Source organism: Salmo salar, chromosome 22, assembly GCF_965601325.2.
Source record: "Salmo salar chromosome 22, fSalSal1, whole genome shotgun sequence".
Classification (NCBI taxonomy): domain Eukaryota; kingdom Metazoa; phylum Chordata; class Actinopteri; order Salmoniformes; family Salmonidae; genus Salmo; species Salmo salar.
The window spans coordinates 62,035,001-62,062,500 of NC_138312.1; the positions used below are offsets into that span (position 1 = coordinate 62,035,001).

General features: G+C 46.1%; 2 protein-coding genes across 4 annotated transcripts in view; both read left to right on the forward strand.

Annotated features, from left to right (window-relative positions):
* The window catches only part of LOC106583811 (nischarin), a 26,623-nt gene extending 18,121 nt beyond the window's left edge, over positions 1 to 8,502 (forward strand). The window contains exons 14-15 of one of the 3 annotated variants that reach the window (XM_082967743.1): positions 549 to 673; positions 8,414 to 8,502. In XM_082967743.1, the coding sequence (XP_082823869.1) occupies positions 549 to 554 (6 nt within the window). In that variant the 3' untranslated portion in view covers positions 555 to 673; positions 8,414 to 8,502. Of the gene's footprint in view, positions 1 to 548; positions 676 to 8,413 lie in introns of those variants that run through there. The other 2 variants (XM_082967744.1, XM_082967745.1) reach the window with 2 other exon arrangements.
* Positions 8,503 to 16,851: 8,349 nt separating this feature from the next.
* Positions 16,852 to 27,164, forward strand: LOC145850425 (nischarin). The gene is made up of 4 exons (XM_082967747.1): positions 16,852 to 17,032; positions 20,311 to 20,439; positions 22,832 to 22,993; positions 23,221 to 27,164. Exons 1-4 carry the CDS (start codon positions 16,966 to 16,968, stop codon positions 24,084 to 24,086), a joined length of 1,224 nt encoding a protein of 407 aa, XP_082823873.1. The 5' UTR covers positions 16,852 to 16,965; the 3' UTR covers positions 24,087 to 27,164.
* Positions 27,165 to 27,500: the final 336 nt, after the last annotated feature.

Genomic DNA, 27,500 nt, shown 5'->3' on the forward strand with positions numbered 1-27,500 from the left:
CCTACCAATACATCACTAATCCCCTTTATACACACAGCTCCTACCAATACATCACTAATCCCCTTTATACACACAGCTCCTACTAATACATCACTAATCCCCTTTATACACACAGCTCTTACTAATACATCACTAATCCCCTTTATACACACAGCTCTTACTAATACATCACTAATCCCCTTTATACACACAGCTCCTACTAATACATCACTAATCCCCTTTATACACACAGCTCCATCACTAATCCCCTTTATACACACAGCTCCTACTAATACATCACTAATCCCCTTTATACACACAGCTCCTACTAATACATCACTAATCCCCCTTTATACACACAGCTCCTACTAATACATCACTAATCCCCTTTATACACACAGCTCCTCCTAATACATCACTAATCCCCCTGAGAAACACAGTACTGTTGTATCTCTTACCACTGTGATATACAGTGTGCTTTAACCGTGACGTCTGCTCACACTAAACACAGTTTGAATCGTAGCGGTATACATTTCAGATCACTATTTACATTTTTGTTGTTGTTCCAGAAGTGATATGTAAAGAAGAAGCCTTTGTTACCCCTACAATATTGACTCCTGTGGATTTTATTGCACTTGATACCCAGCGATGCTATGATGATGTAAACACTCTGCCTTGTGAGGAACAACTACAGGTGAGTCTTTCATCTGATTACACACAACAACAAAAAATATATATATTATGACATTTTCACAATTTATTTTGGAATATGGAATCTTCTGCAAGAAAAATAACGTTTAGTTTATTTGTGAACGTACCGTAATTTTTATTTTATTTTTTATAATAGTCATTCTTAAAACATAAAATAGTATTCGTTACATACTGTGTGGAAAATTGTAAAAAAAAAACAACCTGAACTCAGGGGTAGACGTAACATAGTAAACAAAAATCTGGAGTACTGAAATTGTTATGTATGTATGTATGTATGTATGTATGTATGTATACATTTGTGGATGTCCATTATCCATTTGGTATGATATGTTACCAATTATAATTTGTATGATGTAACAAATGATCATTCGTATGGTATGTTACGAATTTGCAATACGTATATTTTACAAGGAATTAAGGTTAACCTTATGGGAAGGGTTAGCTAACATGCTAAGTAGTTGGAAAGTAGCTAAAAAGTAGTAAGTAGTTGCAAAGTTACTAAAATGCTAAAGTTGTCCATGATGAGATTCATAACACGCAACCTTAGGGTTGCTTGGCGTTCGCGTTATACGCCTACCCATCCACCCTTCTTTCGTTTTTGCCTTAAGTAAACTTCGGCCCACAATTAAAAGTTGTGACAAAGACGAGACTCTCGTTAATCTAACCACACTGTCCAATTTCAAAAAGGCTTTACAGCGAAAGCAAAACATTAGATTATGTTAGGAGAGTACATAGCCACAAATAATCACACAGCCATTTTCCAAGCATATATGTCACAAAAACCCAAAACACAGCTAAATGAAGCACTAACCTTTGATGATCTTCATCAGATGACACTCCTAGGACATTATGTTATACAATACATGCATGTTTTGTTCAATCAAGTTCATATTTATATCCTAAAACAGGTTTTTACATTGGCATGTGATGTTCAGAACATGCATTCCCACCCAAAACTTCCAGTGAATTTACTAAATTACTCACCATAAACGTTTACAAAATACATAACAATTATTTTAAGAATTATAGATACAGAACTCCTTTATGCAATCGCTATGTCAGATTTTAAAATAGCTTTTCGGTGAAAGCACATTTTGCAATATTCTGAGTACATAGCTCAGCCATCACGGCTAGCTATTTTGACACCCGCCAACTTCGGGGCTCACTAAACTCAGAATTACTATTAGAAAAATTGTATTACCTTTGCTGATCTTCGTCAGAATGCACTCCCAGGACTGCTACTTCCACAAGAAATGTTGTTTTTGTTCCAAATAATCCATAGTTATGTCCAAATACCTCTGTTTTGTTTGTGCGTTCAGGTCACTATCCAAACGGTAACGCGCGAGCGCATTTCGAGACCAAAAAATTCTAAATGTTCCTTTACCGTACTTAGAAGCATGTCAAACGCTGTTTAAAATCTATTTTTATGGTATTTTTCACGTAAAATAGCGATAATATTCCAACCGGACAATAGTGTATTCATTCAAAGAGAAAATGAAAAAACAGCATGGTCGCGGGACCGCGCATCTCCAATCTCTTTGTCACTAGGCAGACCACTGACAAACTGTGCTAGTATACTCTGCCCAGAGACCGGAGACGCCTCAATCCGCTTTCTGAAGGCTTTAGAGAGCCAAAGGAAGCCTTAGAAAGTGCAACGTAACCCCAGAGATACTTTAGTTTCGAAAGGGACTAGAAAGAAGAACTACAATTTCTCAGACAAGCCACTTCCTGCTTGGAATTTTCTCAGGTTTTTGCCTGCCATATGAGTTCTGTTAAACTCACAGACACCATTCAAACAGTTTTAGAAACTTCAGAGTGTTTTCTATCCAAATCTACTAATAATATGCATATTCTCGTTTCTGGGAAAGAGTAGTAACCAATTTAAATCGGGTACGTTTTTTATCCGGCCGTGAAAATACTGCCCCCTAGCCCAGACAGGTTAAACACATTTACAAAATGTATTGATCTGGGCTTTTGAAGCCGAGCTTGCAATTGTGAATGCACTTTATGATTCAAATGTAATTATATATTTCATTGTAGGCCTATAGGAAGGAGATCAGTCAAGCCGAGTCCCAATATGGGCAGAATATTGTATGAAATATTTGGATGGTTAAAGGCATTTGGTCGTATATCAGATTTTGGGAATTGTTCAAGTTTAAAATCGGAAAGTATTCAGACCCTTTTCCACATTTTGTTACATTACTCAAAAATGGATCAAATAAAAACAAATCCTCATCAATCTACATACAATACACCATAATGACAAAGTGAAAGCAGGTTTTTAGAAATGTAGCTAATTTATACAAAATCTAAACGCTGAAATAGCTTATTTACATAAGTATTCAGACCCTTTGCTATGAGACTCCAAATTGAGCTCAGGTGCATCCTGTTTCTATTGACCATCCTTGAGATGTTTCGACAACTTGATTGGAGTCCACCTGTGGCCAGGGCTGTTGCGGTGAACGTATTACCCCCACACCGGCGGTCACGAGTCATGAAGCCAGTCCAATGCCACATGACCGTTTTATTCACAGTAATTAGGCCTCTCCAAGCTCTGATGCTGCTGCTGATCATTAGTAGCCTACCAAACTTGCTAACTGCCTGGTACTCAACACTCTATTGTATCGAAAATCTAATCAAACACTTCATGAGAGCCCATGAGCTCATGTTGCAAAACATTTCTATAGGCTGTGCGATTGCGGAGGAAAAATGGAGTGATGGCCTCTAATAAAAAGAGGAGGTTCCCATCAGCTTTCTATAGACTTGGCCTACTAGATTTATTTCTCAACTTTCCTGATATTAAACGCTTGGCTTCTCTTTATAGCAGGAGTATAGCCTACCTGGCTGGCATGAAAATTAACCACGGAATAAGCATCCTCCGTTCCCTATTTTCTGTTAATGGTACATTTGCGCTTATAGCCTAAAATCATGTGCGCATTGCTGCGCTTTTAATGTGAAGAAATAGCCTAATAGTTTATCAACATTTTAAGCTAAACGTTCTGATCTGTTGCTGTCAGCCACATTGCCTAAAAAGTTTTTTTTGATGCTAGTGGTTGTATTAATTTGGGATCTATCGCATCCCACAACTGTCCCAGAGTATGTTTGGAATATTTATTTATCGCACAGAATGGAATAGGTACTATGGGGGATAGTACTCCGACATAGACTAGTGCTTTTGCTGTTCGTTAGGGCTACTCATCTTGTTCGCTGACGAAAAGTAAATGTGGACATTTCTTCCAATATCTTCAATATGCACCTCGGAATCGGATAAGAATGCGTCCCCGATGTGTCTGTCTTCACTTGTGAGAAAGACCCGATCAAGCTTCGGGTTGCGCAGCACACTCAGGAAGAAGGGCAAAACCCAACACTCCGGGCTACGAAAGGCATGGATTTTTTTTAGGGTGCATTACAGCCACAAAGGGATGTCACCGTGAAATTCGAGGCATCATCAAGTGCATGTCAAATTGTGAATGAGAGACTGATGACGTGTGTACAGCCTGTGCAAAAAAAAACAAAGCAGAGCTCATGCCTTTCAAGCAACCTTTTTCAAATCATCATTAGACTCTCATCATGCTGGCCACCCAGCCAAACTGAGCAATCGGGGGAGAAGGGCCTTGGTCATGGAGGTGACCAAGAACCCCGATGGTCACTCAGACAGAGCTCCAGAGTTCCTCTGTGGAGATGGTTGTCCCTCTGGAAGGTTCTCCCATCTCTGCAGCGCTCCAGCAATCAGGCCTTTATGCTAGAGTCTCCAGGTGGAAGCCACTCCTCAGAAAAAGGCACATGACAGCCCGCTTGGAGTTTGCCAAAAGGCACCTAAAGGACTCTGACCATGAGAAACAAGATTCTCTGGTCTGATGAAACCAAGATTGAACTCTTTGGCCTGAATGCCAAACTTCACGTCTGGAGGAAACCTGGCACCATCTCTACGGTGAAGCATGGTGGTGGCAGCATCATGCTATGGAGATGTTTTTCAGTGGCAGGCACTGGGAGACTAGTCAGGATCAAGGGAAAGATGAACAGAGCAAAGTACAGGTAGATCCTTGATGAAAACCTGCTCCAGAGTGCTCAGGACCTCAGACTGGGGCAAAGGTTCACCTTCCAACAGGACAACGACCCTAAGCACACAGCCAAGACAACGCAGGACAAGTCTCTGAATGTCCGTGAGTGGCCCAGCCAGAGCCTGGACTTGCAGCGACGCTCCCCATCCAACCTCGCAGAGCTTGAGAGGATCTGCAGAGAAGAATTGGAGAAACTCCCCAAATACAGGTGTGCCAAGCTTGTAGTGTCATACCCAAGAAGACTCCAGACTGTAATCACTGCCAAAGGTGCTTCAACAAAGTACTGAGTAAAGGGTCTGAATACTTATGTAAATGTGCTATTTCATTTTTAATACATTTGCAAAAATTCGAAACCTGTTTTTGATTTGTCATTATGGGGTGTTGTGTATTTAATCAATTTCAGAATAAGGCTGTAACGTAGAAAAGGTCTAGGGGTCTGAATACTTTCCGAGGGCACAATATTTTTTTCTTAACTGACTTGCCTATTTTAAATAAAGGTTAAAAAAAAAGATACCTTGTTATGTTGGCTGTAGGCTTTCATTAGGTCAAAGGCTCTTTTCAAAGCGATTTGAGTTGTCAATGTGCTGCATTTCGTGGAAATATTGACTACAGTGCAGTCACAGCTTCTTCTGAGTTATAGTAATACAGTCCAGTCAAATCAAATTGTATTGGTCACATACACATGGTTAGCAGATGTTATTGGTCACATGGTTAGCAGATGTTATTGGTCACATGGTTAGCAGATGTTGTTGGTCACATGGTTAGCAGATGTTATTGGTCACATACACATGGTTAGCAGATGTTATTGGTCACATACACATGGTTAGCAGATGTTATTGGTCACATACACATGGTTAGCAGATGTTATTGGTCACATACACATGGCTAGCAGATGTTATTGGTCACATACACATGGCTAGCAGATGTTATTGGTCACATACACATGGCTAGCAGATGTTATTGGTCACATACACATGGTTAGCAGATGTTATTGGTCACATACACATGGCTAGCAGATGTTGTTGGTCACATGGTTAGCAGATGTTATTGGTCACATACACATGGCTAGCAGATGTTATTGGTCACATACACATGGCTAGCAGATGTTATTGGTCACATACACATGGTTAGCAGATGTTATTGGTCACATACACATGGCTAGCAGATGTTATTGGTCACATACACATGGTTAGCAGATGTTATTGGTCACATACACATGGCTAGCAGATGTTATTGGTCACATACACATGGCTAGCAGATGTTATTGGTCACATACACATGGCTAGCAGATGTTATTGGTCACATACACATGGCTAGCAGATGTTATTGGTCACATACACATGGCTAGCAGATGTTATTGGTCACATACACATGGCTAGCAGATGTTATTGGTCACATACACATGGCTAGCAGATGTTATTGGTCACATACACATGGCTAGCAGATGTTATTGGTCACATACACATGGCTAGCAGATGTTATTGGTCACATACACATGGCTAGCAGATGTTATTGGTCACATACACATGGCTCGCAGATGTTATTGGTCACATACACATGGCTAGCAGATGTTATTGGTCACATACACATGGCTAGCAGATGTTATTGGTCACATACACATGGCTAGCAGATGTTATTGGTCACATACACATGGCTAGCAGATGTTATTGGTCACATACACATGGCTAGCAGATGTTATTGGTCACATACACATGGCTAGCAGATGTTATTGGTCACATACACATGGCTAGCAGATGTTATTGGTCACATACACATGGCTAGCAGATGTTATTGGTCACATACACATGGTTAGCAGATGTTATTGGTCACATACACATGGCTAGCAGATGTTATTGGTCACATACACATGGTTAGCAGATGTTATTGGTCACATACACATGGTTAGCAGATGTTATTGGTCACATACACATGGCTAGCAGATGTTATTGGTCACATACACATGGCTAGCAGATGTTGTTGGTCACATACACATGGCTAGCAGATGTTATTGGTCACATACACATGGCTAGCAGATGTTATTGGTCACATACACATGGCTAGCAGATGTTATTGGTCACATACACATGGTTAGCAGATGTTATTGGTCACATACACATGGCTAGCAGATGTTGTTGGTCACATACACATGGTTAGCAGATGTTATTGGTCACATGGTTAGCAGATGTTATTGGTCACATGGTTAGCAGATGTTATTGGTCACATACACATGGCTAGCAGATGTTATTGGGCACATACACATGGCTAGCAGATGTTATTGGTCACATACACATGGCTAGCAGATGTTATTGGTCACATACACATGGTTAGCAGATGTTATTGGTCACATGGTTAGCAGATGTTATTGGTCACATGGTTAGCAGATGTTATTGGTCACATACACATGGCTAGCAGATGTTATTGGTCACATACACATGGTTAGCAGATGTTATTGGTCACATACACATGGCTAGCAGATGTTATTGGTCACATACACATGGCTAGCAGATGTTATTGGTCACATACACATGGCTAGCAGATGTTATTGGTCACACACATGGCTAGCAGATGTTATTGGTCACATACACATGGCTAGCAGATGTTATTGGTCACATACACATGGCTAGCAGATGTTATTGGTCACATACACATGGCTAGCAGATGTTATTGGTCACATACACATGGTTAGCAGATGTTATTGGTCACATACACATGGCTAGCAGATGTTATTGGTCACATACACATGGCTAGCAGATGTTATTGGTCACATACACATGGCTAGCAGATGTTATTGGTCACATACACATGGCTAGCAGATGTTATTGGTCACATACACATGGTTAGCAGATGTTATTGGTCACATACACATGGTTAGCAGATGTTATTGGTCACATACACATGGTTAGCAGATGTTATTGGTCACATACACATGGCTAGCAGATGTTATTGTGAGTGCTTGTGCTTCTAGTTCCGACAGTGCTGTAATATCTAACAAGTAATCTAACAATTCCACAACAACTACCTAATACACACAAATACACACAAATCTAAAGGGGTGAATGAGAATATATACATATAAATATATGAATGAGCGATGACTGAGCGGCATAGGCAAGATGCAGTAGATGGTATAAAATACAGTATATACATATGAGATGAGTAATGTAAGATATGTAAACATTATTAAAGTGACTAGTGATCCATTCATTAAAGTGGCCAATGAATTCAAGTCTGTATGTAGGCAGCAGCCTCTCTGTGTTTAGTGATGGCTGTTTAACAGTCTGATGGCCTTGAGATAGAAGCTGTTTTTCAGTCTGTCAGTCTCAGCTTTGATGCACCTGTACTGACCTCACCTTCTGGATGATAGCGGGGTGAACAAGCAGTGGCTCGGGTGGTTGTTGTCGTCCTTGATGATCTTTATGGCTTTCCTACGACATAGAGTGTTGTAGTTGTCCTGAAGGGCAGGTAATTTGCCCCCGGCGATGCGTTGTGAAGACCTCACTACCCTCTGGAGAGCCTTCCGAATGTTAGTGACGGCTGTTTAACAGTCTGACGGCCTTGAGATAGAAGAGGACCCAGACACTCTTCATGATATTAAATTGTCTTTTGTGGGTTTGCATGTTCAGTGGAGCAACATATTAGATGTTTATGTTTGAATGTTCCAGGTTACCAGCCACCAGCCCGATGATGATGATGATTCTAGTTCTTTTGAACACTCCGGTACCCAACAGAACCAGAACCACAGGAACACTGGGTACGTTGTGAAGCACGCAGCTGTAAACGTCATTTACACTGGACGCGGAAATAAACCATTTCATTTAAATCGTTCGTTCATTCATTCATTCGTTCGTTCAAGATGTGTTGTTTCTGTACTCTGTGTCTCCATGTCTTCACTAATGTAGACATGTAGTTAAAATGGAGGCCAGTTTTATACACTAAGCTATCAGAAGCAGCTGTAAACATCATTTACACTGGACACGGAAATAAACCATTTCATTTAAATCGTTCGTTCATTCATTCATTCATTCATTCATTCATTCATTCATTCAAGATGTGTTGTTTCTGTACTCTGTGTCTCCATGTCTTCACTAATGTAGACATGTAGTTAAAATGGAGGCCAGTTTTATACACTAACCTATCAGAAGGAGGCGCTAGATCCCTCCGGAAATATCGGTAGACAGTTGAGGAACGTCAACTCTGTGACATGAGGTATCCACCACAGTCATATTACTGTGTCACTGCTGTTTTTAGTAGAAATCTATCACTTTTTTAACATTTTTATTTATACACAGCATTCCAGTCTAAACCACATATATTCCCCTTTCACCTTCTGCTGCTATTGTTGTTCTACTAGTGTTTTATCATGAGTTATTCTGGATGATGATGATGAAGATCTAACCAGGTGTGTGTTTCCTGTGTCCCAGCTGCTGCTGCTGCTGTGTGGAGGACAGAGAGGAGAGATACACGTGGAGCAACACTAACTTGAGGACCCCTGTGCTCCCCCTCTACCTCCCCTCCTCCTCTACCTCCTCCTGTCCGTCCTTCACCTCCCTGCTGTCTGCCCGCATCACCAAAGCCCTGGAAGAGGAGGACAGGAGGCCCAGCAGACTCAGAGATCTTCCCAGCCAGGAAGAGACTGATCTGGGCACACCTAGCCCCAGTCCCAGCCCCTCCTCTGGAGATGGATACTTTGAGATGGGTCTGGGGGAGGGAAAGGAGAGGGATGGAGAGGAGGGGTCCCCAACTGACCAGGTAGAAGGAGAGAACCAGGCCCCAGAGACAGAGGTGTTACGTGTGACCAAAGTCATGTGGTGCCACTGCATCAGGGTTGATGATGTGGTGGAGCAGAGATCGGTGTGTGTGGTGCTAACAAACAGTCTACTGGGGCTGTTTCACTGTCCTAGTCACCCCTCTACAGCCCCAACCCATCAACCCCAGAGCCAACCTCACGACCTTGGCTCAGTCACAGTCCAGACCCTCGTAGATAACCTGGAGCTAGACCTTGTCCTTCCCTACGACCAGCTAGACTCTCTCCTTTTCTACATCCCAGACACTTGCCTTTCTCTGAGGGTGAAGTCCTCTAACGTTCGTTGGTACCTCTTCTCAGACCCCCAGGGTTTAAAGGAGACCCACTCCCTGCTCTGCTCCCTGGCCCAGCTCCCTTCCTCCCCGTCAGGAGGACCCTCCACCCCTCAGCAGCTTCTCCACCTGCTCTTCACCTCCTGGGAGTTTGAAGAGAACCAGGGCTGTGTGAAGAGTGGTTATACAGCACATTTAGTGGAGACTTCCATGTTGTCACCTCAGATCAGACAGACCAGCCAACAGACAACCACCTCCACCAACCCGACTCTCACTCCTATGAAGACTTCTACTGACCTCAACACCTTCGCCCCCTACCAAACTCTAACCAATCCCCTTCTCTCTGACATCCTATCCCACATAGTTCCAGGAGAGGACAGAGACTTCTCCTGCTGTGTCCCCTGTGTCTTGTTCTTGACCCAACGCCATCTCTGCGTGCTGAAGGTGGACTTCAAAGCTCTGGCTCGGGGAACCACCGGTGATGAACCGTCAGACGACCACAACCAGAGGATCCGCTCTTGCTCCAGGCTCACCCGCATCCCCCTGGCCTCCGTGCTGCCCCACCCCAGGCCGAGTGCCCTGTACGGGGCTGGTGCTGGGTCTAGGCAGGGGTCTGTCCCTGCCTACTCTCCCAGCTGCCCCCTGCCCTGGCACCACCGTTCCCCCAGAGACGGCCGTGTCATGGAGCTCCTAGTGGGACAGGAGAGGGTCACGGCGGTGTTCCCCTTGCCTCACGACAGGCTCCGTTTCCAGAGACAGTTCACCCTGCTGCGCTCCAGCCTCAGGGACATCAAGACTGTGGCTTTCCTGCAGGGTGGGAACGAACATAGCCACAGTGACGGGGACAGTCCCAGGACGATAAACATATACACGTCCACTCCCAATGAGACCAAGAGCACAGACAGGCTGCAGGTTAACAGGTAGATACGCATGGACACATTACTGAAGGACAGGCTGTCCGATTTACTGAAGGACAGGCTGTCCGATTTACTGAAGGACAGGCTGTCCGATTTACTGAAGGACAGGCTGTCCGATTTACTGAAGGACAGGCTGTCCGATTACTGAAGGACAGGCTGTCCGATTTACTGAAGGACAGGCTGTCCGATTTACTGAAGGACAGGCTGTCCGATTTACTGAAGGACAGGCTGTCCGATTTACTGAAGGACAGGCTGTCCGATTTACTGAAGGACAGGCTGTCCGATTTACTGAAGGACAGGCTGTCCGATTCTTTTTGTCAAATAGAAATGTAGCTAAATTGAAATGTTTTGTGAATATAAAAATGTATGCTATAGCTAACAGTTAGCTATCAAGATCGAGGTTATTCCATTTTTCATGACATTATTTCTCTCTTCTCTCTCTCTCTCTCTCTCTCTCTCTCTCTCTCTCTCTGTTCTCTCTCTCTCTTCTCTCTCTCTCTCTGCTCTCTCTCTCTCTCTCTCTCTCTCTCTGTCTCTCTCTCCTCTCTCTCTCTCTCTCTCTCTCTCTCTGCTCTCTCTCTCTCTGCTCTCTCTCTGTGCTCTCTCTCTCTCTCTCTGCTCTCTCTCTCTCTCTCTCTGTGCTCTCTCTCTCTGCTCTCTCTGTGCTCTTCTCTCTCTCTCTCTCTCTCTCTCTCTCTCTCGCTCTCTCTCTCTCTCTCTCTCTCTCTCTCTCTCTGTTCGCTCTCTCTCTCTCTCTCTGTGCTCTCCTCTCTCTGCTCTCTGCTCTTCTCTCTCTCTCTGTGCTGCTCTCTCTCTCTGTGCTCTCTCTCTCTGCTCTCTCTCTCTCTCTCTCTCTCTCTCTCTGCTCTCTCTCTCGCTCTCTCTCTCTGCTCTCCATCTAGCCCTCGAGGTTCTCCCAGCGTCCCTCGGCCGTTCCCTGTCCATCTCCTACCCAACAGACATCCTGGTGGCGAAGTTGACCGGAGACAACCAGGTCCCATCCCACCTCTCCCTGTCCCCAGCCCTGTCCCTCGTCTCTCGTCTTAGGGGACACTCAGCTGCTGGGCGTCTCTCTCTCACACAAACATCTGCAGCGGTCGAGGGAGAGAGATGCGCTCGAACATCACACACACACACACGCGCAGGCACAAACAGACACACACGCAGTGCACACAAATCTGTGTGCGCTCTCGCGCATGTCACTGTGTAAGCTCTCTCACTCTCTCGCAGACTGTGTGCTCTCAATCTACTCAGACCCGTCTGCATCTCGGTGCATAACTCTCATCTCGGGCATCTCACCCACAGTGACTCAGCATGACAGCATCTCACATGTAGATAGCTCTCGTCATCTCATCTCTCACAGCACAGGCTCTCTCGCTCTGTCACGCTCTCTCTACTCAACATCACAGTGCTCTCTCTCTCTCGCAGAGCACAACGTCTCGTCTCTCTGTGCATCCCTACTACAAATCATCAATCTGTATCTCATCTACATCTCTCTCGCTCTCTCTCTCTCTCTCTACTCAACATCTCAGCCCTCGAGGTACCCAGTCGTCCCTACGGCCGTAATAAACACAACTGTCCAAATGTCCTACTCCTTTTTATGATCTAATTTGGAAACGACCTCTCCTGGTGGCTATTTGTATGAGCTGTGACCGAGACAACCAGGGTCCGTCCCACCTGTCCCTGTCCCCAGCCCTGTCCCTCTGGCGCTGAGTGACCGTTAGGCGAGCACTCAGCTGACTGGGCGTTCGTCCACTGATCATCAACATGGCAGTAGGTAGTAGGGAGGGTAGATGCTGCTCGAACACATCACACACACATCGCGCAGGCACCAAACCAGAGTCAGCACACAGTGCAGTGCATTCAAAGATTCGGTACCAGTCTTCAGACCCCTGTGACTGGTTCCACATTTAGATATGTTAGCAGCCGTTATTCTATTAAATGTACCAGACCCGTAAGACATTGGCTGCATTAATCTACATCAGGGCAATCACCCCACAGAGACACAGCTAAAAGATCTAGAATTTTTGCACATGTAGAAAAGACTAACGAACAGAAATTCCTTATTAACAGAAAAGGATTCAGCCTCTAAAGCTCTGAGACTCGAACATTGAGCTGAGGTGCATCCTGTTTCCATTGAACAGCCAAGACGATCCGTTGTCTACAACCCTACTACGAATGGAGTCCACTTGTGGTATCATTCACATTGATTGGACATGATTTGGACTAAAGCATTCACACCTAGTCCGATACAAGGTCTCCACTAGCTGACAGTGCATGTCAGAGCAACACAACTTCAAGCCATAGATGGTCGAAGGCTATTTGTCAGTAGAGCTCTGCAGACAGAGGTGTGTCTATCGAGTGCCGAAGCGCGCATCTGGGGCGAAGGGTACCGAAAACGATGCCTCGCACGCACTGAAGCGTCCCCAATGAACATCAGTGACCTCCGTCATTGTTAAATGGAAGTAAGTTCTGGCACTCACCAAGACTCTTCCTAGAGCTGGCCCGCCCGGCCAAACCAGTGACTGCAAACAGGGGAGAATGGCCTATGGTCAGGGAGGTGACCAAGAACCCGATGATCCCTCTGACAGAGCTCCACAGTTCCTCTGTGGAGATGTGACAGCCTTCTTCTAGAATGGACAATCTAAATGAAACCACAATTGAACTCTTTGGCCTTGAATGCCAAGCGACACATCTGGAACCATCTCATACGAGACGAAGCTAAAGGTGGTGGCAGCATCATGCTGTGGGGATGTTTTCAGCTGCAGGGACTGGAGGACTAGTCAGGACTGACGGAAACATGAACAGACCTAAAGTACAGAGAGATCCTTCAGACACTATGCTCATGAGACCTCGAGACTGGGGCACAGGTGCATCCTGTCTCACATGGACAACAACCTTGAGCACACAGCCACGACAACACGATTGGAGTCCGCTTCTGGTACAAGTCTCTCAATGTCCTTGAGTGGCCCAGCCATGAACCCGGACAAGCACCCACCTCGAACATCTCTGGAGAGACCCGACAGATGACAGTTGCATGTCGACAGCACCCTATCCAAGCCATGACGGACTGAGAGGAATTGACAGATACAGCTCTGCCACAGGCTTGTGTCGAGCGTACAGACCCGGGGAAGGCTACCAAGGCTATAATCTGCAGCCATTGAAGGGTGCCTCAACAACGTACTGAGTAAAGGGCCTCCATACGATTGTTAAATGGTTTAAGACAGTTTGGAACCATTTTCCAAGAACCTCTTCCTAGAGCTGTGTCCGCCCGGCCAAACTGACCAGTCAGGGTGATGAAAAGGCCTATGGTCAGCCAGGTGACCAAGTAAGCCCGTAACTGAACACAATCTGGACAGAGATGCGGTCAGAGTACACTCCGAATGGACTGTATGTGAGAACCGTTCCAGAAGGATCAGGTCTAAAGAAGACCAGAAATGTCCGTAAACTGCTTCTCGGCCTGACATGCTCAGGCGTCACGATCTTGAAGTAACCAAATCAAAATAAAAACATTGACGGTCAAGACCTGCAGTGAGTGGCTAGCCTCAAAGCTGAGGGTATGTTTTCATGCTCCTCGCGACTCGGCGGACTAGTCATAGTGATTGAGGGAAAGCACTGTTTTTAACAGAGCGATTACCTTCAGAACATGCTCATCGGGCCTCAGAACTGGGGAAAAGGTACACCATTCTTCAACAGTTCGACAACGTGTTGACACTGGTAATGTGCTGGACATCATGCCAGGACTAACACAGGAGTGGCTGCTGGACAAGCCCTCTGAATGACCATGAGTGGCCAGCCATGACTCCGACTTGAGCCTCATCGAACATCTCCTGGAGTAGGCCTGACAATAAGCTGTGCGAGTTCGGCGCTCCCTGTCCAACGCTAGACAGACTAGGGGGGCCTAGGTCAGCTATATGCATGGTGTGCTTTTCATAAGCTTTGCAGCAGTCGTACGCCATTTAGATTTTTTTTAGATCTCAAGGCTGATAGTCGCTGCCAAATGGTATTGCTTCAACAAAGTTCTCACGTCAAGTGGCCTGAAATACGTTTGTCATTCAAAATAAAGCTGTGATTGAGAATAGCCATAGCCATAAACTGTGACTTCCATAACTACCTGATTTATTCCCCTTTAGTCCCCCTTATGGGTAATTGTGTGTAGGTTGATGTTAAAGCTGCAACTATATGACATCAAACACATTATTATAATTAGTCTGGATATACTCTAACTATAACTGTGGAACTAAGTTGTGTCTGAATCCTTCCGTGATATGTTACTGTATGTGAAAAGTCTAGGCTTTTGTCCATGTATCTGGTTCGCAAAGAGAAAGGAGTGATCCTTAAAATGCTTCTCCTGTGACATCTCAGGTACGATTGTGAAGTAAAAAGAAAAGAAACACACATTGGCCAATCAGAGGACCTGCAATGAAGTTTCTAGCCTCCAAGGAGGGTATGGAACTTGCTCCTCGCGTCTCGGCGAATTTCCATCAGTGTAATAAAAAAGCACTAGTTTGCCATGTGACTTATTACGTTTTACCTTTGTAATGATGTCCTCCCGGTACAACTTTGGACAGGCAACAATTCTCAAAATTTCGAAATCAGCTGTTCACATCATGTATTGTGCTGGAGATCATTGCAGGCTTAAAAAACCGTGGAGTTGCCAGCTAACTGAAACCTTGACACACACATACATCAACAACAATGACTTCATACCGCCTGTGATGCCTCAGAGGATCCTCTCGCTTCTGTGAGGTCTACTGATATGCTTTAAAGGGGATGGCGTGTGCCTGCGATTGTCTATGAGATGACTAAAGGGGATGGCCGAGGTGCATCTGTGACGTCTATGAGATGCTTTCATAGGGGATGGCGTGTGCACAGTTGTACGTCTATGAGATGTTTAAAGGGCGCATGCCGATGTGCCTCTGACCTGTCTATGAGTATTGTTTGTACAAGGGCGACTGGCGTGTGGCCTGAGACGTCTATGACATGTCTAAAGGGGAAGGCGTGTGCCTGTGACGTCTATGAGCTGTTTCAAGCCGATAAGCGTGTGCCTGTCATGACTATGATATGTATTCCCCGGGATGCCCCTGTGTGCCTGTGATGTCTATGAGATGTTTAAAGCGGCAAGGGCGTGTGCCTGTGACGTCCAACGACATGTATTATAAGGGGATGCCGTGTGCCTGTGACTCTCTATGAGACTGTTTAACTAGGGGATGGCGTAGTGCCTGTGACGTCTGTGATATGTTTAATTAGGAGGAGTCTAGGCGTGTGTCCATGTGACGTGCTATCGCAGAAGATTAAAGGAGTGATGGCGTGTGCCTGTGACGTCTGTGAGTAAGAATAGAAGCGCACTTGGCCAGTCAGAGCCTGTATGAAGTCTATGATATCCTTTGAAGAGGGAACGCGTCGTGCCTGGTGATGTCCATCAGATGTAATAAAGGGCATGGCGTGTGCCATGTGACGTCTATGAGATGTTTAAAGGGATGCCGTGTGTCTGTGATGTCTATGAGATGTTCTCCCGGGGATGCCGTGTGCCAGTGCAAGTCAATGAGATGTTTAAAGGGAGATGCCCGCTGTGCCTGTCATGTCTATGAGATGTTTAAAGGGGATGGCGTGTGCCTGTGCATGTCAAAGAGACCGTTTAAAGGCCATGCTAACGTGAGCCTGTGACGACTACGACATGTCATCAACAACGGGATGCCGTGTGCCTGTGAGCCATGCGCTTGTCTATGAGATGTTTAAAGAGGATGCCGTAGTGCCTGTGATGTCTATGAGATGTTTAAAGGGGATGCCGTGTGCCTGTGATGTCTATGAGATGTTTTAAAGGGGATGCCGTGTGCCTGTGACGTCTATGAGATGTTTAAAGGGGATGCCGTGTGCCTGTGACGTCTATGAGATGTTTAAAGGGGATGGCCGTGTGCCTGTGACGTCTATGAGATGTTTAAAGGGGATGCCGTGTGCCTGTGACGTCTATGAGATGTTTAAAGGGGATGCCGTCTGCCTGTGACGTCTATGACCAGGAAGAGAAGGAGGATGGCGTGTGCCTGCGACGTCTCTGAGATGGTTCAAGCGGATGGCGTGTGCCCTAGTGACGTCTATGAGATGTTTAAAGGGGATGGTCTGTGTGTGTTTTGACCAGGAAGAGAAGGAGGAGCTGCATCACATCCTGTGGTCATCGGTGGTTTTTTTATAAGTCACCTGACGTCGAGGCCACTTCCTGTATCATGCTCTCTACTAAAGCCCTCTACTTCCTGCTGGATGACTCCGCCTCCACGCTCAACGACCAATCACGTAAGATACACACACACACACGCTGCACGGCAGCTACTCTCAGTGACGTAAGAAAAAAATCAATCACAAGGTCCAGTTAGAAAGAGTTGTGTCTGTCTGTCAGAGTGAGTATGTTTACATGCACACCAATAACTGAATATAACTGATTATGGGCAGTAGGCAGAGTATGGCATTAGTCATGTAAACACCTTACTCTGCTTATCTTAATCGAAGATTGTGGTAATGTAGTACTTCAGTTTATTGTAGTAAGTACGTCAGTACTGTGGATCTGTAGTAATGTGTGCTGTCTTTATACTGTGGGTCTGTAGTAATGTGTGCTGTCTTTATACTGTGGGTCTGTAGTATGTGTGCTGTCTTTATACTGTGGGTCTGTAGTAATGTGTGCTGTCTTTATACTGTGGGTCTGTAGTAATGTGTGCTGTCTTTATACTGTGGGTCTGTAGTAATGTGTGCTGTCTTTATACTGTGGGTCTGTAGTAATGTGTGCTGTCTTTATACTGTGGGTCTGTAGTAATGTGTGCTGTCTTTATACTGTGGGTCTGTAGTAATGTGTGCTGTCTTTATACTGTGGGTCTGTAGTAATGTGTGCTGTCTTTATACTGTGGGTCTGTAGTAATGTGTGCTGTCTTTATACTGTGGGTCTGTAGTAATGTGTGCTGTCTTTATACTGTGGGTCTGTAGTAATGTGTGCTGTCTTATACTGTGGGTCTGTAGTAATGTGTGCTGTCTTTATACTGTGGGTCTGTAGTAATGTGTGCTGTCTTTATACTGTGGGTCTGTAGTAATGTGTGCTGTCTTTATACTGTGGGTCTGTAGTAATGTGTGCTGTCTTTATACGTGGTCTGTGGTGTGCTGCTACGGGGCGTGAATGTGTGCTGTCTTTATACTGTGGGTCTGTAGTAATGTGTGCTGTCTTTATACTGTGGGTCTGTAGTAATGTGTGCTGTCTTTATACTGTGGGTCTGTAGTAATGTGTGCTGTCTTTATACTGTGGGTCTGTAGTAATGTGTGCTGTCTTTATACTGTGGGTCTGTAGTAATGTGTGCTGTCTTTATACTGTGGGTCTGTAGTAATGTGTGCTGTCTTTATACTGTGGGTCTGTAGTAATGTGTGCTGTCTTTATACTGTGGGTCTGTAGTAATGTGTGCTGTCTTTATACTGTGGGTCTGTAGTAATGTGTGCTGTCTTTATACTGTGGGTCTGTAGTAATGTGTGCTGTCTTTATACTGTGGGTCTGTAGTAATGTGTGCTGTCTTTATACTGTGGGTCTGTAGTAATGTGTGCTGTCTTTATACTGTGGGTCTGTAGTAATGTGTGCTGTCTTTATACTGTGGGTCTGTAGTAATGTGTGCTGTCTTTATACTGTGGGTCTGTAGTAATGTGTGCTGTCTTTATACTGTGGGTCTGTAGTAATGTGTGCTGTCTTTATACTGTGGGTCTGTAGTAATGTGTGCTGTCTTTATACTGTGGGTCTGTAGTAATGTGTGCTGTCTTTATACTGTGGGTCTGTAGTAATGTGTGCTGTCTTTATACTGTGGGTCTGTAGTAATGTGTGCTGTCTTTATACTGTGGGTCTGTAGTAATGTGTGCTGTCTTTATACTGTGGGTCTGTAGTAAGGGCTGCCTGGGTCTGTAGTAATGTGTGCTGTCTTTATACTGTGGGTCTGTAGTAATGTGTGCTGTCTTTATACTGTGGGTCTGTAGTAATGTGTGCTGTCTTTATACTGTGGGTCTGTAGTAATGTGTGCTGTCTTTATACTGTGGGTCTGTAGTAATGTGTGCTGTCTTTATACTGTGGGTCTGTAGTAATGTGTGCTGTCTTTATACTGTGGGTCTGTAGTAATGTGTGCTGTCTTTATACTGTGGGTCTGTAGTAATGTGTGCTGTCTTTATACTGTGGGTCTGTAGTAATGTGTGCTGTCTTTATACTGTGGGTCTGTAGTAATGTGTGCTGTCTTTATACTGTGGGTCTGTAGTAATGTGTGCTGTCTTTATACTGTGGGTCTGTAGTAATGTGTGCTGTCTTTATACTGTGGGTCTGTAGTAATGTGTGCTGTCTTTATACTGTGGGTCTGTAGTAATGTGTGCTGTCTTATACTGTGGGTCTGTAGTAATGTGTGCTGTCTTTATACTGTGGGTCTGTAGTAATGTGTGCTGTCTTTATACTGTGGGTCTGTAGTAATGTGTGCTGTCTTTATACTGTGGGTCTGTAGTAATGTGTGCTGTCTTTATACTGTGGGTCTGTAGTAATGTGTGCTGTCTTTATCCTGTGGGTCTGTAGTAATGTGTGCTGTCTTTATACTGTGGGTCTGTAGTAATGTGTGCCGTCTTTATACTGTGGGTCTGTAGTAATGTGTGCCGTCTTTATCCTGTGGGTCTGTAGTAATGTGTGCGTCTTTATCCTGTGGGTCTGTAGTAATGTGTGCCGTCTTTATCCTGTGGGTCTGTAGTAATGTGTGCCGTCTTTATCCTGTGGGTCTGTAGTAATGTGTGCCGTCTTATACTGTGGGTCTGTAGTAATGTGTGCCGTCTTTATACTGTGGGTCTGTAGTAATGTGTGCTGTCTTTATACTGTGGGTCTGTAGTAATGTGTGCTGTCTTTATACTGTGGGTCTGTAGTAATGTGTGCTGTCTTTATACTGTGGGTCTGTAGTAATGTGTGCTGTCTTTATACTGTGGGTCTGTAGTAATGTGTGCTGTCTTTATACGGGGCGGTGTGGGTCTGTAGTAATGTGTGCTGTCTTTATACTGTGGGTCTGTAGTAATGTGTGCTGTCTTTATACTGTGGGTCTGTAGTAATGTGTGCTGTCTTTATACTGTGGGTCTGTAGTAATGTGTGCTGTCTTTATACTGTGGGTCTGTAGTAATGTGTGCTGTCTTTATACTGTGGGTCTGTAGTAATGTGGGTCTGTAGTAATGTGTGCTGTCTTTATACTGTGGGTCTGTAGTAATGTGTGCTGTCTTTATACTGTGGGTCTGTAGTAATGTGTGCTGTCTTTATACTGTGGGTCTGTAGTAATGTGGGTCTGTAGTAATGTGGGTCTGTAGTAATGTGTGCTGTCTTTATACTGTGGGTCTGTAGTAATGTGTGCTGTCTTTATACTGTGGGTCTGTAGTAATGTGTGCTGTCTTTATACTGTGGGTCTGTAGTAATGTGTGCTGTCTTTATACTGTGGGTCTGTAGTAATGTGTGCTGTCTTTATACTGTGGGTCTGTAGTAATGTGTGCTGTCTTTATCCTGTGGGTCTGTAGTAATGTGTGCTGTCTTTATCCTTCAGTACTGTGGGACTGGAGCCACTGTGACCATCAGGACCCAGAGCTGATCATGTCTTACTGTCTCACCATCGACCTCCACGACTTCCAGTCTGTCAATGTGGGCCTGTTCGACCAGTACTTCAGGGTGGTGGGTGAGTAGGGAGAATGAATGGATGACTACGGTGTTACAGAGAGGACTAGGATCAGGATGTTAAAGACAGTGGAACATACTGCGAAGTGTTATCTGAATTCATAGAAATCCCAATCCCAGGATTCATAGAAATCTCAATCCCAGGATTCATAGAAATCCCAATCCCAGGATTCATAGAAATCCCAATCCCAGGATTCATAGAAATCCCAATCCCAGGATTCATAGAAATCCCAATCCCAGGATTCATAGAAATCCCAGGATTCATAGAAATCCCAGGATTCATAGAAATCCCAGGATTCATAGAAATCCCAGGATTCATAGAAATCCCAGGATTCATAGAAATCCCAGGACTCATAGAAATCCCTATTCCAGGATTCATAGAAATCCCTATCCCAGAACTTATAGAAATCCTGGCTGTTGGACTGGACTGGCCTGGCTGTTGGACTGGGCTGGCTGTTGGACTGGGCTGGCTGGCTGCTGGACTGGCTGGCTGTTGGACTGGGCTGGCTGGCTGCTGGACTGGCTGGCTGTTGGACTGGACTGGCTGTTGGACTGGACTGGCTGTTGGACTGGGCTGGCTGGCTGCTGGACTGGGCTGGCTGGCTGTTGGACTGGGCTGGCTGGCTGCTGGACTGGCTGGCTGTTGGACTGGACTGGCTGTTGGACTGGCTGGCTGTTGGACTGGACTGGCTGTTGGACTGGGCTGGCTGGCTGCTGGACTGGCTGGCTGTTGGACTGGGCTGGCTGTTGGACTGGACTGGCTGTTGGACTGGACTGGCTGTTGGACTGGGCTGGCTGTTGGACTGGGCTGGCTGTTGGACTGGGCTGGCTGTTGGACTGGGCTGGCTGCTGGACTGGACTGGCTGTTGGACTGGGCTGGCTGTTGGACTGGGCTGGCTGTTGGACTGGGCTGGCTGGCTGCTGGACTGGCTGGCTGCTGGACTGGCTGGCTGTTGGACTGGGCTGGCTGGCTGCTGGACTGGCTGGCTGTTGGACTGGACTGGCTGTTGGACTGGGCTGGCTGGCTGTTGGACTGGACTGGCTGGCTGTTGGACTGGACTGGCTGTTGGACTGGACTGGCTGTTGGACTGGGCTGGCTGTTGGACTGGGCTGGCTGCTGGACTGGCTGGCTGTTGGACTGGACTGGCTGTTGGACTGGACTGGCTGTTGGACTGGGCTGGCTGTTGGACTGGACTGGCTGTTGGACTGGACTGGCTGTTGGACTGGGCTGGCTGTTGGACTGGGCTGGCTGTTGGACTGGGCTGGCTGTTGGACTGGGCTGGCTGTTGGACTGGGCTGGCTGCTGGACTGGGCTGGCTGTTGGACTGGGCTGGCTGTTGGACTGGGCTGGCTGCTGGACTGGACTGGCTGTTGGACTGGGCTGGCTGTTGGACTGGGCTGGCTGTTGGACTGGGCTGGCTGCTGGACTGGACTGGCTGTTGGACTGGACTGGCTGTTGGACTGGGCTGGCTGTTGGACTGGGCTGGCTGTTGGACTGGGCTGGCTGTTGGACTGGCTGGCTGGCTGTTGGACTGGCTGGCTGGCTGTTGGACTGGCTGGCTGGCTGTTGGACTGGCTGGCTGGCTGTTGGACTGGCTGGCTGGCTGTTGGACTGGCTGGCTGGCTGTTGGACTGGGCTGACTGTTGGACTGGGCTGGCTGCTGGACTGGGCTGGCTGCTGGACTGGGCTGGCTGCTGGACTGGGCTGGCTGTTGGACTGGGCTGGCTGGCTGTTGGACTGGGCTGGCTGGCTGTTGGACTGGGCTGGCTGTTGGACTGGGCTGGCTGTTGGACTGGGCTGGCTGTTGGACTGGGCTGGCTGTTGGACTGGGCTGGCTGGCTGTTGGACTGGGCTGGCTGGCTGTTGGACTGGGCTGGCTGCTGGACTGGGCTGGCTGTTGGACTGGGCTGGCTGTTGGACTGGGCTGGCTGTTGGACTGGACTGGCTGTTGGACTGGGCTGGCTGTTGGACTGGGCTGGCTGTTGGACTGGGCTGGCTGTTGGACTGGGCTGGCTGTTGGACTGGGCTGGCTGCTGGACTGGACTGGCTGCTGGACTGGGCTGGCTGTTGGACTGGGCTGGCTGTTGGACTGGGCTGGCTGGCTGTTGGACTGGACTGGCTGTTGGACTGGACTGGCTGTTGGACTGGGCTGGCTGGCTGCTGGACTGGCTGGCTGTTGGACTGGGCTGGCTGTTGGACTGGGCTGGCTGTTGGACTGGGCTGGCTGTTGGACTGGGCTGGCTGGCTGTTGGACTGGGCTGGCTGGCTGTTGGACTGGGCTGGCTGTTGGACTGGGCTGGCTGGCTGTTGGACTGGGCTGGCTGGCTGTTGGACTGGGCTGGCTGTTGGACTGGGCTGGCTGTAATCTGTGTTGTGTGTTATTTGTCTCCAGGGCCGTCAGCGGACCACATCATCTGCTGTCTGACGAGGGACAGTTACGGGACACACCGCTTCCTGCAGCAGCTGATGATGGTTCTCTCTCTACAGGACAAACTACCTTCTCCCGAACCCTCTGAACAAGACTTCTACACACAGTTCGGAAATAAATCCACAGGTATTAATAACATGAATATTTGTACGTTTTCATCAGTAAAATGCCCCTTTGTGGAGATGTGTGTGGATTGTCCAGGTTTAAGAAACAGATCTCCACAATAACATGGGGTAGAATCTAGGAGGTTCTATTCGGGATTAAGAATAAATGGGTCCTTTTTTTTGTCCTATTGTTGTTGACGTACCAAACTAAATGAGTCCTGTCTTTCCCAATGTGTTGTCTACTCCCAGGTAAGATGGAGAACTATGAACTTGTCCACTCTAGCAGGGTAAAGTTCATCTACCCCAGTGAAGAAGAGATTGGCGACCTGACCTTTATCGTAGCCGAGAGGAAAGGTCCATCTGGGGCGTCCTCCTGCAATATCCTGCTCTACGTACTGGTCTTCCAGGTGCAGACCCAGGGGCCAGGTTTCTCACAGGGCCTCAATGTGCTCCCACAGACCCAGGCCCCAGCTGCTGACAGACAGACTTGCACTGGGGGTCGTCTGCAGGGGGATAGACAGTCTCACCTCCAACCCCAGAGCCCGGTCTCTGCTAGCCAGCCCCGTCTTCATCCTTACCCCCAGGTTCCAGGACCAGCCCCCTCCATCAGGCCCCATATCCCCCAACAGAGCCTGGCTCCCTCCACTCCCAGGCCTGTCCTCCATCCTAAGACTCTGATCCTGACCAGTACAGACGTTTTCCTGCTGGATGAGGATTATATCAGCTACCCGCTGCCGGATTTTGCCAAGGAGCCCCCTCCCCGAGATAAGTACCAACTGACCGACGCTCGACGAATAAGAGACCTGGATCGAGTCCTCATGGGTTACCAGACGTACCCGCAGGCACTGACGTTAGTCTTCGACGATGTCCCTGGCCCAGACCTCCTCTGTCAGCTTACCATGGACCACTTTGGAGAAGAGGAGGAGGAGGAGGTGGGAGGAGGAGGAGGGGAGAATGGGAGGAGGAGGAGGAGGAGATGTGGGGGAACAGAGAACGAGGTACTGTGGTGTGTCTATGTTCCTGGAGCAGACAGCAGGGAGAGGCTGATATGTCTGTTAGCGAGACAGTGGGAAGTGCTGTGTAGTAGGGAGCTGCCTGTAGAACTCACTGGCTGACTGACTGGGTCTTCTGCCTGACTGGTTCTTCTGCCTGTAGAACTCACTGGTTGACTGGTTCTTCTGCCTGTAGAACTCACTGGCTGACTGACTGGTTCTTCTGCCTGTAGAACTCACTGGCTGACTGACTGGTTCTTCTGCCTGTAGAACTCACTGGCTGACTGACTGGGTCTTCTGCCTGTAGAACTAACTGGCGGACTGACTGGTTATTCTGCCTGTAGAACTCACTGGCTGACTGACTGATTCTTCTGCCTGTAGAACTGACTGGCTGACTGACTGGGTCTTCTGCCTGTAGAACTCACTGGCTGACTGACTGATTCTTCTGCCTGTAGAACTGACTGGCTGACTGACTGGGTCTTCTGCCTGTAGAACTCACTGGCGGACTGACTGGTTATTCTGCCTGTAGAACTGACTGGCTGACTGACTGGGTCTTCTGCCTGACTGGTTCTTCTGCCTGTAGAACTCACTGGCTGACTGACTGGTTGTTCTGCCTGACTGGTTCTTCTGCCGGTAGAACTCACTGGTTGACTGGTTCTTCTGCCTGTAGAACTAACTGGCTGACTGACTGGTTCTTCTGCCGGTAGAACTCACTGGTTGACTGGTTCTTCTGTCTGTAGAACTCCCTGGGTGACTGACTGGTTCTTCTGCCTGACTGGTTCTTCTGCCATTAGAACTCACTGGCTGACTGGTTCTTCTGCCGGTAGAACTCACTGGCTGACTGGTTCTTCTGCCGGTAGAACTCACTGGTTGACTGGTTCTTCTGTCTGTAGAACTCCCTGGCTGACTGACTGGTTCTTCTGCCGGTAAAACTCCCTGACTGACTGGTTCTTCTTCCAGGAGGTTTTAAAGCACGGCTCTACGCTGAAATGTTGGCGCACACAAAGGAATTTAGGAGCACAATGAAAAATATTTGAGATATTAAAGCTAGAATTACACAGCTAAATATTTAGACACATATACAAGTAAAATGGTGGCACTGTTGAGCCCTGTAAAGATGGTGGCTTTCAAACCAACCTTCACAGGCTGGTGGATGGACTATGTTACCATAACCCGCCTTCACAGGCTGGTGGATGGACTACGCCTTCACAGGCTGGTGGATGGACTACGCCTTCACAGGCTGGTGGATGGACAACGCCTTCACAGGCTGGTGGATGGACTACGCCTTCACAGGCTGGTGGATGGACTACGCCTTCACAGGCTGGTGGATGGACTACGCCTTCACAGGCTGGTGGATGGACTAACCAAACAAGACACAAGGGACAGACAAGGAATCAAACCCCTTAAAGATTCCTCTTCTCCTCCTCCTCCTCAAAGGAAGTTCTGTGATGTTTCTTATCGTTTATGATCCAAATGCATCCTGGGAATTTGTACAGTCCACACAAGTGTGATATTTATTTGTTATCTTTGTACATAGCCCCCAACCCATAGTCGCTGAAGTACATTTATTATGGAATGATACCAATCTTAAATATTATTTAGTATTTATCAAAAATAATATTATCTTTTTTTTTTTTCTTTTTTTTTTATATGAAAGTCTTATTATTGCTGGTCATTTGTTTGTCTACAGTTTTCCTTCCCTCCCCCATGGCACCTTCACGCCTATACACTTAGTGGACAAAACATTAGGAACACCTTCCTTATATTGAGTTGCTCCCCATTTTGCCCTCAGAACAGCCTCTACAACAGACTCTACAAGGTGTCGAAAGCATAATACAGGGATGCTGGGCCCATGTTGACTCCAATGCTTCCCCACAGTTGTGTCAAGTTGGCTGGATGTCCTTTGGGTGGTGGACCATTCTTGATACACACAGGAAACTGTTGAGAGTGGAAAAACCCAGCAGCATTGCAGTTCTTGACACAAACCAGTGCGTCTGACGCCAACTACCGTACCCTGTTCAAAGGCACTTACATAGTCATACCCCTTCACTTATTCCACGTTTTATGTTACAACCTGAATTCAAAATGGATTAAATATAAAACATTTGTCACCCATCTACACACAATGCCCCATAAATACGTTTTTAGAAATGTTATCAAATTGAATAAATATGAAATACAGAAATATCTCATTTACATAAGTATTCACACCCCTGAGTTAATACATGTTAGAATCACCTTTGGGAGTAATTACAGCTGTGAGTCTTTCTGGGTCAATCTCCCAAGAGCTTTCCACACCTGGATTGTGTAACATTTGCCCATTATTAATCTTTTCAAATTGGTTGTTGATCATTGCTAGACAACCATTTTCAGGTGTTGCCATAAATTTACAAGCAGATTTAAGTCAAAACTGTAACTCGGCCACTCAGGAACATTCACTGTCTTCTTGGTAAGCAACTCCAGTGTAGATTTGGCCTTGTGTTTTAGGATATTGTCCTGCTGAAAGGTGAATTCATCTCCCAGTGTCTGGTGGAAAGCAGACTGAAGCAGGATTCCTCTAGGATTTTGTCTGTGCTTAGCTCCATTTCATTTATTTTTTTATCCTGAAAAACTTCCCAGTCCTTAACGATTACAAAAATACCCATAACATGATGCAGTGGTACTCAGTATTGTGTTGTATTGGATTTGTCCCAAACATAACACTTTGTATTCAGGACAAAAAGTGAATTGCTTAGCCACATGTTTTGCAGTATTAATTTAGTGCCTTATTGCAAACAGGATGATTGTTTTGGAATATTTGTATTCTGTACAGGCTTCCTTCTTTTCACTCTGTCCTTTAGGTTAGTATTGTGGAGTAACTACAATGTTGTTGATCCATCCTCAGTTCTCTCCCATCACAGCCATTAAACTCTGTTTTAAAGTCATTATTGGCCTCATGGTGAAATCAATAACTTCACCATGCTCAAAGGGATATTATTCAATGTCTGCTTTATTCATTATTGTTACCCATCTACCAATAGGTGCCCTTCTTTGCGAGGCGTTGGAAAACCTCCCTGGTCTTTGTGGTGGAATCTGTGTTTGAAATTCACTGCTCTACTGAGGGACCTTCCAGATAATTGTATTTGTGGGGCACAGAGATGAGGTAGTCATTCAAAATCATGTTAAACACTATTATTAAACAGAGTGAATCCATTAAACTTATTATGTGACTTGTTCAGCACATTTTTACTCCTGAATGTATTTAGGCTTGCTATAACAAAGTGGTTGAATAATTATTGACAAGACATTTCAGCTTTTCATTTTTAATTAATTTGTAAACATTTCTAAAAACATTATCACTTTGACATTACGGGGTATTGTGTGTAGGCCAGTGACCCCAAAAAAAATCTAAATTTAATCCATTTTTTAAATTCTGGTTGTAACAAAACAAAATGTCGAAAAAGTCAAGCAGAGTGAATACTTTCTGAAAGCACTGGAAATATTTTGTCTTGTATTTTGTCACCCTCTGAATGGCACACAAACACAATCCATGTCTCA

What these genes read in the sequence shown, in the direction of transcription:
- LOC145850425 (XM_082967747.1), top strand. Translation starts at nt 16,966, where the DNA reads ATGCTCTCTACTAAAGCCCTCTACTTCCTGCTGGATGACTCCGCCTCC. An exon ending in CACGCTCAACGACCAATCAC is followed by an intron (nt 17,033 to 20,310) that starts GTAAGATACACA and finishes TTTATCCTTCAG; the next exon opens with TACTGTGGGACTGGAGCCAC. An exon ending in CCAGTACTTCAGGGTGGTGG is followed by an intron (nt 20,440 to 22,831) that starts GTGAGTAGGGAG and finishes ATTTGTCTCCAG; the next exon opens with GGCCGTCAGCGGACCACATC.